The 10973-nt window shown below is 51.8% G+C and overlaps 2 protein-coding genes across 2 annotated transcripts in view; one reads left to right on the top strand and one right to left on the bottom strand.

Annotated features, from left to right (window-relative positions):
- TUBB1 (tubulin, beta 1 class VI) overlaps window positions 1-1048 on the bottom strand; it is a 4700-nt gene extending 3652 nt beyond the window's left edge. The window contains exon 1 of the mRNA XM_008593348.1: window positions 992-1048. Within this exon, the coding sequence (XP_008591570.1) occupies window positions 992-1048 (57 nt within the window). The remainder of the gene's footprint in view (window positions 1-991) is intronic.
- A 5345-nt stretch (window positions 1049-6393) lies between these two features.
- The window catches only part of CTSZ (cathepsin Z), a 15190-nt gene continuing 10610 nt past the window's right edge, over window positions 6394-10973 (top strand). The window contains exons 1-2 of the mRNA XM_008593339.1: window positions 6394-6430; window positions 6795-6966. Of these exons, the coding sequence (XP_008591561.1) occupies window positions 6394-6430; window positions 6795-6966 (209 nt within the window). The remainder of the gene's footprint in view (window positions 6431-6794; window positions 6967-10973) is intronic.

Raw genomic sequence — 10973 nt, 5'->3', positions numbered from 1 at the left:
AAAAAGGAAGGAAATTCTGACACCTGCTATGACATGGGTGAACCCTGAGGACATTATGCTGAGTGAAACAGCCAGTTACAAAAGGAAACATACTGTATGAGTCTACTTAAAGGAGGTACCTAGAGTAGTCAAAGTCATAGAGATGGAGATTGGTGGTTGCCAGGGGCTGATGAGAGGTGGGGAAAGGGGATTTAGTGTTCAACAGGGAAAGAGTTTCAGTTTTGCTAGATGAAAAACATTTTGGAGATTGGATGCATACAACGTGAACGTACTTAACACTGTGGAGCTGTACACTTAAAAATGGTTAAGATGGTAAATTTTATGCTATCAGTATTTTACCACACTTAAATTTTTAAAAATCTCTTCCTTTTTAAGGCTGAATAATACTCCATTGTATGTATATATCATATTTTGTTATCTGTTCATCCTTGGATAGACACCTGGGTTGTGTCCACCTTTTGACTACTGTGAGTAATGCTGCTGTGACAAAACTAAGGTCGAGCTTTGATCCCTGTACTGGCCCGTCACAAAAACAAACAAAAAAACTAAGGCCTTTTAATGTAGGTGTTTTAAAACCTTACTTTTAATGCAATTCATACTAGAAAATGTAATTTCAAAATAACAAAGAGAACAAGGGAGATAGGTATTACATAACACTATTGATCATTTTAGGATTAGGATTGAGACCTTGGACTTGGGCACCTGTTTTCTTGGAGTTAGTCAACTGAGTTAGGTTCTTCATAGAAAAATTTAAGCAAAGGGGCAGGAAAGTGAAAAACTCATTTATGTTTCAGAGGGTCTACATTAATTAAATTAACCCTCTAAGCCTCTAGTACTTCCTCCATCTCTAAAGACTTTGTTAAAAAAATCAAATATTTAGCAAGTGCATGCTGCCTGCTAGGCTCATTGTCTTCCCCGCTGACTTGGGGTGTTTTCCGGCTGGCTACGTGCACGGGCCGGAAGCTGGTACTAGCAATCAGACTTGACTTACCTTAGCTCCGATCTGGTTGCCACACTGGCCGATCTGAATGTGCACGATCTCACGCATCCTTGCTCTGAGCCCAAGTATAAGACCTCCGTGGAATCCTCAGACTCTGGGGGAGCAGCTGTTCACTGGTGTGAGCCCAACACAGCTTTGATCATTGCAGTGGTGGGACCAGCTGACCAAGCTACCCTCCCCATGTGACCCAAGGGTGTGTCCAGCCCAGAGGCCTGGCCCAGCCCTTCTCTGCTCTCTATCATCCTTCTGGAAGGGGGTGGTTTTTCCTTGCCCAAAGCAGGATATTGCCTGGTCATTTCCTAGAGTTAGAGACGGAGACCACAGGCCACTGCTCTGCACAGTGCCTGAGGGCCATCGGCCTTGCCACGGTGGCCTCCAGACACCAGCGCTGGCCCTGGAGCCCGTGTTGTCCTGGCACACCCAGCTGATCTGGACATCTCCACAGGGCTCCCCTTCCAGGCAGCATTGTGCCAAAACCCATCACTTGCCCCATTGTCGTCAGCCATGTCTCCTGAGGAGCCATTGGAAAGCCACTGGCAGCACTGAGGTGACGTTGGGGGCAACATGGATGGGGAATTTTTACTTTTAAGTTGAATGACTTAATGTTAATGGGAAAAAATAACTAGTATGTATAATAGAACAATGATCATGAAAGAAAATTTCCTTTTTGGACTTGGCCAAACTTGTAAGGCAACATGATTCTTAGGAGTTTGGGAAACCACAGTCAAGAGATAAAATCCCGACTGTATGGCCCAACCCCCAGGCCTTGCCCAACCCAGCCCCAAATTACCTCCCCAGGCCCTTTTCCAGACTTGGATCCTCAGAAACCCTGTGTCACCACGGAACTGGAGACACCGCACGCAGGACCATCGCAGGTGGTGGCCACGCACAGCACTGTATGGGTTCTTCCTCCCTCACATGCCACTTCCCACCCTTTCCACAGGTTGCTGTGCCACTGTCCTATGACCCTTCCCGCACCCTGCCCCTGGCTGCCTCCTCAGCGCCCTCCTAGCCCCACTCTGTTGCCCCATGGGGCTTGTCACATTGTCTGGGGTTGCTGTGTGCCAGACACTCCCTTTACCAGGCTCTGAATCCTCTAGGAGCCAGGTGGATTCACGGCCGCATTTCCCGCTCGCCCAGCACAAGGGTGGCTGCACGAGAGGTGCCCAGCATTGGGAACTGGCTCTCCCCTGGTCCTCCCTGGGTCTGCGACGTGCACAACAGCCCAGGTCCGTCACCTCGGACCACGTGAGCCCGCCCCTCCCAGCAGCAGAGCCTGGCCGCCGGGCCCCACGCCAGTGCTGCACCCTGCCCCAGAGGTGGTTCCCCACCGCCTGGAGGAGGTGACAGTGGCACACCGGCAAAATAGAGGACATGGAGCCCCCGAGAAGGAGCAGGGCACTGGTCTGGCAGAGGGACAGGCAGGAGAGCTGCTTTAGGCCCGGTGAGCTCTGGAGGGTGAGGTCTCACTGCTGCGCCCCAGGAACATGAGCAACCACCACCCTGCCGGCACCTGCTTCTCAAGGCCTCTATCCAGCATCTGCAGGTGCCCCGAGGCTGGCCCCATGCATTGAACGGGAATGAAAGAGACAGACACAGGCAGACCCAGCGCCCTTGGAGCTGACTTATTTAAGATGATGGCCCTTGAGCTCTAACAGCTCAAGACATCGTCCCACAGGACATGGACCCAAAGGCGAGACTGAACTGGACTCAGAGCTGGAAGTCCTTGGCTTCCTCCCCTCCACTGCCTCTCACCAGATGGGTGACCTTGGCTGAGGCACCGGAGCCAAAACTTTGAGCTTTAGTCCCATTGGTCCCTGAGGGGTCTGTCCTTCCTGTGCCTTGAGCTTGATCCTGACTCAGTCCTGTGGTCTTTCTTACAGGCCTGGTGGGGCTTAACATGTGAGGTCAGGAACACCAGCAGGAAAGCTACTAACGAGGGAATACCTGTGCTTGCCCCCAGAGGACAGTGAACTCAAGGGACCTGTGCTATCTCCCAGAAGAGAAACCCAGATATGGGGAAGAAGGACTTTGTCCCAGGAGTTCAGGGGCCACGGCCACTCCTCACTGCCGTCAAGTGTGTAGTACTCCAGGCCGACCTCAAGTGCCGACGAAGTGCACCCTGTGATCTCCGCCAGATCTGGGATCAGAGAAAGGGTTGCTGTAAAGGACATTCTTAGGGCGACTGTCAAAACTCTAACATGGTCTGTGTGTGCATTGGATAATAACATTGTATCTTGTTCTGTTTCCTGGCTTTGATCATGGCCTGGTGGTTCGGATAAGTGGAAGTCCTTGTCTTCAGGAGATACCATGCTATGAAGTCCTGTAGTTCAGGGTCGAGTTGTTATGATGACAGCAGCTCACTCTCAATTCAACAACCACAATAAAGTGATAAATGCAGAGAGAGCAGTTAAGTGAAGTGGCAACATGTTAACAACTGGTGGATGTGCTCACAGTACAAGATTAGTACTCTTGAAATGTCTCTCTAAGTTTGGAACTTTTTTCTACTCAAATTGAATGACCACATGATTCACAGATGCTTCTGGTCCAAACGCCTCTTCCCCCACCTCCTCCCCCAAGGTAAAGACAAGAATGTGTAAATTCAAGAGGAAGATATTCATATGTGCTCAGCAATATTTTCCACAAATTAAAAAGTATGTTCAGAACAGACTATTTGGCTTCCATAGAAAGCCCATCTTCCCTCACTTTGAGCCTCCCTCCCATCGTGCCTTGGCCTTTTCCCTCTTCCCTATATCCCCTCAACAAGTCACCCCACCCCACCCCACTCCCCCTGCTTTTCAGACTCTTCCAAAGCTCAAGGGCAGCTCCATGATCTTCCCACAGACAGTTCCTTTGCCAGAGACACCTCTGCCTCCGCGGGGCCAGAGCACTTAAATCTGCAGTCATCACACAGGGGCCTGTCTGCTAATTACTACACACATGTCTTATCTCCCCGCCAGCCTGGGAGCTGCCAGTGTTCTTTCACCTTCGAATCCCCAAAGTGCCCGATCTGTAACAGGGCCTCAGTAAGTGTGTGAGAAGGGCACGCCAACAGCTGGGCAAGTTTGAGGAGCGATGCTCAGAATGGCATGTTTTCTTAAAGTCAATGATGTACTTATTCACGAGTGTGTCCTTGTAATAGTGGGTGGGGACACGGTGCCCAAGGACTTTTTCCCCCATTCCCTAAGAGGTGGTCTAGGTTGAAAGTATAAACTGTTCCAACAAACCTGGACGTCAGAAATGGACTGCAGATGGAATAACCACCATGAGCTATTATGGGAAGCCACGGCCGTGCGCAGCCTGGACCCTCCGAGGGAGAGCTGCTGAAAGGGCCCGTGTTGGCTGCAAACCACCTCACTGCGGGGACCACTGGGCTGGGCCAGAGGGGCATTTTTGATCTTCCTGTGTTCATTCTTTGGTGTATGAGCAGGATCCAGTGTGTTGGGGTCTCCCCTCCCCAACCTCCACCCTGGAGCACATTCCTCGTGGTCATCTCAGTTTGCTTAGGGAGGGGACAAAGCCAGGTTTCCAGATGGGCGCTTAAAAGGTTTTTCTGTTAATGGGGCAATTGGCAAAAAGAAGGTAAAAAAGAGAAGCCCTGTTTGCTTTGATTCCTGTATCGCCAGCAGTGTTTATTCAGTCTGGGCCGGCGCTGGGCTTTGGACGCTGTGTGCTGTGGAGAGGGCACAGGGCAGGCAGCTCCTGGGCAGGCAAAGTTTGCAGGTCCCTGAGCTGAGGCCCAGCTGTGCCACTGAGTGGGGCCCAGCTCTTCCCTCCACCTGAATTTTTTCTTCTGTAAGAAGGGATAACAATCACCAAGTCACAAGCCTGTCGTGAGGACTGTGCACACTGCTGCAGGTGGAGTTTCTCATGTTGGCTTTGCAGGATGGGAGGAGAGAATGTGGCTCTCTGTGTAGACAGGCCCATCTGTTTGCCACCTACAGGTGGAGCATCTACTGTGTGCCAGGCTTTGTTAAGTCACGGGCATGGAGGGCAGTCTGGATTTCAGATGTCTGGGCAGAACAGAGGGGTAGGAAATGCAGCAATTCTGAAAAGCAACCTGTCCCCAGTTCTTTTGCCTTTATTTATGAAGGCACCTGTTCTGCCAAGGAAAGAGCTCTCCTCTGACTGCCAGTTTAGTGCAAGCCAGTGAAGTAGTGAATACGTACTGCCTTGCCCTCAGACCAAAAGAAGTGGCCCCTTTCTGGGATACAGGTGAGCGGTGCCCCTGGAGAGGCTGGCATTACCCCAAGGTCTGTTCTCCTACCAGGCTGAAGGTGACCACCCTCCACCCCAGCCCTGAACTGCAGCAAGTGATTTAAAATGGCTATTTGTGATGAATGAGAAAGTCATTTTCTGCCTCCAGAGAAGGGCCATGGTGAAGGTTAGCAGTGACTGCATTGAAGCACACGGTTTCAGCCAGTGTCACCCAGATGGGCAGAGGGCAGGAGCAAGAACTTCCTCTCTGCGTGCATGGCAGGTGATCCTGCATGGCCGGTGAGGACACCCACCACCTGAGACACTGAGATTATTAACCATGACCAGACCAGTCCTGAGCCTGGAGCACCATCTCTTCCAGCAGGCTGCCACACTAGCAGTCCATGAGAAGACTCGGTTGTAGCAAGCCTTTTCCTGGATGACACTTAGGTCTATTATGGGAATAGAATGAAGAAGATAAGAAAAACCAAGTGTCACCCAGAAACCCCACATCAACTGCTTCCAGACTTCCCCCAGGAGTTGTGTCCCCCACCCTCCATTTGGCAAATGAAATATAATTAGGAGAAAAACAGAGTACTCAGAGAATTCATTGATTTCCTCCACCCCTGGTCTTCCACTTCTGAGTGCATTGAAGTACCTTGAATAACTCAGAAAAGATTGTTGAATTATAGTGCTTGCTTGTGAATCAGAAGCAGAAATTTTTCCAAATGTCTTAGCAAGAAAATGACATCTGAGGGGCCATTATGAGTGACTCAGAGGGTGTGGGCAGACCATCAGATGAGCTGAGCTCCACTTTCTTGAACTCTGCTTCAATGCGTGTTCTCTTAATGGAAAAGAAAGTTCTAGGAGGATGAATAAGTAACTACGAGAGGAGAGGAACTAGGAGGTCATTGCTGAGCTTCATCAAGGCAGGTTACCCAGCTCCACGGGGGTGTTTTTGTTGTTTTTGACCTTCTTCCCCCACCGCAGAAATGCTCATGGTCCCCACACTACCCCAGGCTCAGAGGGCTGTTCTTCGTCCCTGTCCTTGCCTTCTCTTTGGGTACATTGATCATCATCACCCTCGGCTGTGGCATCTCTGATTTACAGGAGGAAACACACACACACACACACACACACACACACCAGCAACAACACCTCCCCTGAACAACTGTGATTCTGAAGGTGACGGACACATGAACCTCCTCAATTGCGTCTTCCCTGCCCGCCAAGGTGTGCAGCTACTGATAAGCAACGTTCTGGGGTATGGACAGAGATAAGCATAACACAAGTCAGTACCTGGAGCTGAAATCAAACAAAAATTTATACTTCCTCACGCCCAGTGTTTGTCCAAGAAATCTCTGTTGTATGAGTCTCAGAAATCTATTTGCTTGCCCAACAGATATTGGCTGAGTACTTTGAGGGACCTCAGGAAAGTAGAAAATAAGGGTCTTGCCCTCCAGGGACTTACAGGGTGATCACAGCACTAGGTTCCCATTCTCCTGGACTTTGCCAGCTTCTCTGCCATGCCTCTCACACATACCTCACCCAGCCTGCACAGCCCTTCAGCTGGGTGACGGCTCTCCCCGTTTTGCAGAAGAAGAAACTGAGGATCATGGGTCTTTGGGCCTCTCTGTCCAGGGGTACCATTCAAGGTGTCAAGTGGCTGATGGGACAGACAGCCTCCAGCTAGGCACTGTCATCATCCTGCCCCTTACCTCTGTCCATAACTGCACCTGCTGGCCCCAACCCCCAGAGGATGCCCCAAGGTGTCTACTCCTCTCTCCAGCAATAGCCATCAGCTTTCTCCTCCTCAACCAACTCACCTCTAACTGACCTGCGCTTGCCTCCTTCCATGTCAATCTTCCCACAGCCACCACAGGGATTTTATAAACATAAATCAGGTCTGGTCCACCGCGCTCCTGGAAACTCATGGCAAGTAGGGTAAAACCCAAACCTCTGACCACAGCTGCTGTGTTCCTCTGGATCCTTCAAAATGCACATGCCACACAAGAGAGGCATGGGAAACCACCTGGGCTGGGACATGAGGAGGGAGAGGTGGGAGGCCAGGACAGCCCTCCCATCAGAACCTGGAGGGGAAAGGGAGGAAGGAGAGGTGGTCTGGAAAGGTCCACACTGTGGGCCAGCCTGGAGGAAGTGTGGCCTGGGCACCACATGGTCCCTGCAGCCTGGAGGTCTGAGTAGCCCTGTCCATGACCTCTCCTGTGACCTCCCAGGGCCTTCCTCCAGTTCATCACACATACCCAACATGTTGCATACCGGGCCTTTGCATATGCTCTTTCTTCTGCTTAAAACATCTCCTTCCAGCTCCTTCTACGGCTATGTTTTCATCATTCAATTTCAACTCATTGGATACCTATGGTCCCAGACCAGACTTTCTCTAGCTCCCAACCCCATCTTTAGCATTCCCCATTTTATCTATTTCCAAGCACTTTCTGCTTCCTAAGCCTTTTACTTTTCCACACGATCCCTCACCAGAACGTAAGCTCCTCGTAGGGCTTTGTTTACTGTTGTGTCACCAAGGTGACAACAGTAGTCTGGCATATACTAGGTGCTCAACAAATACTTGCTGACAGCCTGACATAGAAGGCAAACAAACTGGATCAGGTGAATGACCGAGCGCCCCTTGAACAGACTTTGTGAGCAAGTACACGGTGGTGCTGCAGCTGTCGCATGCCAGGCCACAGCCGGTGTGTTTCAAAGGTGATGCTGATGAGGCCAACCTCATGCATGTGACCCCGGAAGCCACCTTCACTCCTATGCAAATGTGTGCAGCAGGCCACTGTGCCACCTAGCCAGGATGTGACATGTGATGGCGCTTGGGGGGCAGGGTCAGTGGAAAGCCAGACCTATCCAATCACAAGGCCTTCACTGCAAAGGCATCTGGGAGTTAGCATGAGTTTCTGACCCATTGACTGAGGGGATCGAGGAAGTCCCTGCAGCTGGAGAGGAAACCATTGTGCCCTGTAAAACCCAACTTGCCTAGCAAGCACTGTCAGCATCCATCAAAACAAATGCCAGTATCCAGGATGTGGCTAAGCTTGGGAATGTGGGATAATAGGAAATGTCTGCAGCTTGCCGGGGTGCCAGACGGTACTGCATGAAGGAAGAAGGGAAGAAAGGAATCCCGGGCAAGTCCACAGTCAACTAAAACTCATCTATCTGCACCTTCTGCTCCAAGTTGGGAAGGTAGGCTGGTCCGGGCCTAACTGTAAAGTATGTGTATTGTTTTTTATCAGGACAAGGGGAAAAATCAACCATATTTTTAGAAATGAATAGGCTTTTGTGTCTGTGGCCTTGGATCATGTGTTTGCCAAGAGACTTCGTAGGGTAAAAAAATGGGGGGGGGGGGTCAGACTAGATTCAAACCTGCCACTAAGGAACCTGGTGCTGAGTACAGATCTCCTGACCTCTCTAGAGACTCAGTCTTCCCACCTGTAAAATGGGGTGACAGCATCTAAATCCCCCCACCACCACCTCATAGGGCTGTGCCAAGGACCAAATGAGAGCTGCAGAGTCCTCTAGAATACCATTGTCTCAGCCCTCTGCCTCTAAGCACCACCAGGGCAGGAAAGACTCAGTTACCTCTAGGAAGAAAGACTCGGGGCACACGGCCAGCTTCCCAGGCAAAAAACTTTATAGTAGAAGTTTCAGGGGGAACGCCTAGCTCTCAAATACCTGCTTGATTCTGCCCCGGCTGGACAGTGGTGGCACACAACTGCTTATAAAACAGCTGCTAGAAGCCACTCTTAGGCAAGTAGGGCCTCAGAGGTGGGAAGGTCCGTGGCCCTGCCCTGAACCTCCTCTGCTCCAGGCGGAGATGAGTGAGTCACTATCCATGTTATGACCTTGCAGGCACCTGCAGCGGTGTCTGGAGGAAACACACCTTTCAGGTTTCCAAGAGTTCCCAAGCTGCTACACAGGTAAGTCTGCTTTGAAGAGAAAGAGCCCTGGGGATAAACTCAACCTCCAGCAAGCAATCTCCAACAAGGGATCCTGGCCGGGTGGCCAGTCTAGCAAGTTCTCTAAATGTGTCTCTCCTCTTCCATGGTCCCAGCCACCTTCTCACTCACATGTGCCCTTCCGAGAGCTCCTCATGCTGAACATCCTTCACTAACAGCAGCACAGGGGATTCGAGTTTGGCTGGGTTTGTGGCCGCCTCCTTCAACAGAATGTTTTGAAATTTCTGCTTAAAGGGACCCCCCACCCACCCCTGCACAACTCATTAACCCCTGAGTGACACAGCCAGCTGGTTTCTCACAGCAGCCTGTTACTGGGATATGCATCCACCTGACCAGAGCCAAGTGCGGAGGGGAAGAGCCCTGATCCCCTTGGCTTGACCATGCTTGACCATCACAAGGGGCTGAAGAGGTGGACGGTGAGGGAGTCATGTCAGGTCTCCCTTCCTTCCCATTGGCCTGAAAAGGGTGCATAGATTCGAATGCATGGACTCCCTCCCTCTTCTCCTGCCCTGTGTTTCAATCTGACTTTGAGTTGCTTCTATGCTAGGGAAACGCCGGTGTGCCAGAACTCGTCAACTTTGGATGTCCTATTCGTTACCAGCCTGAAAATGTCTCTTCCTTTAACCCGCATTCAACAGGCTAAATCCAGACAGTCACCACACTGGGACTCCGCAGATAAACGAGGCCATGTGATTTAGCCTCAGGAAGCAGGACTGTGCAGGCTGTTGCCCTTGGTCTGAATCTAGCTTGCATCTGACTAGTCAGAGGCTGGGGGCTGAAATGGTGGGGACCAGTAGAACTGGGATCAGGCAGATGAGGCTGTCATCATCAGCCCCAGGGTAAAACAAACGTGGCCCTTGTTCAGCCCCACATTCCACCCAGGTTCATGGGGGTGACTGCAAGGGTCACGTACCCCGCGGCTGGCCCTGCTGTCAGGATACCGTCTACCCACAGTGGACGGATCTGAGAATCTCAGGGCATCTTCAGAGGCTACATCCAGGGCGAGTCCTCCCTCAGGGGCTTCTGTTTCCCATGCTGTACAATGTGTGGTTGGACTTTGTACCATCAGGAGGAGGCATGTAAGCCATCTGCCGACCCTAGCCCCAGGGCCTGCGGCAAAGGCTGTGGAGACCCCAGAGCCCAATGCCTGAGCCCTTTTCCTACAAGAGCAGGAGGCCGTGTGCAGCTCCGCTCAGAGTCACTACCACTCATGAGGAGTGGGAGAGGGGACACCCGAGAGGCTATGAAACCAAGCGCTAGGGCCGTACTTCTGCTTCTGGTTCCTGCTTTCACTGTGAAGAGTTTCGTTAGAAGGAACCCTTTCCAGGCATCTTTGGGAGTTGGAACATGAAACTCAAGATTTATGTGCCAAGTGAAATTTTCCTTTAGGGGTATTTTCTAGAAGGATCCCGCCTTCCCTCTCTGGGAAAGGTAAATGTCTCTCTAGAAAGGACCTAGGCCTTGGGGAAACTGAGTTCAGAAAGCCAGGCCAGGGCCTAATTCAGTGGGGACAGCAGCCTCCCCAGGGCCTCGGAGAGATGCTGGCCGGCCCGAGCAGGCCTGGGCCCGGATGGGACGCTGGGGTCTCTCTCTGGGCCGGGGTCCCACGAACCCAGGCCTGGGGGGGCCCATCCCATCCTGCAGCCCCGCACCCAGCGCCAGGCCCCCGAGAGCGAGTGACGTTCTGCAATCACGGGCTCAGCTCACTCGCGTGGCTGGCGGTGGGGTGGGGTCCGGGGTCCAGCTCTGTGACCTCGGGCACGACCCCGACCTCGGGCGCCCGGGGGCGGACC

The sequence above is a fragment of the Galeopterus variegatus genome, unplaced genomic scaffold, assembly GCF_000696425.1.
Source record: "Galeopterus variegatus unplaced genomic scaffold, G_variegatus-3.0.2 Scaffold157, whole genome shotgun sequence".
In the NCBI taxonomy this organism is placed as follows: domain Eukaryota; kingdom Metazoa; phylum Chordata; class Mammalia; order Dermoptera; family Cynocephalidae; genus Galeopterus; species Galeopterus variegatus.
Note: the sequence above shows the minus strand (reverse complement) of the source record. Positions and strands in the feature narration are given on the sequence as shown.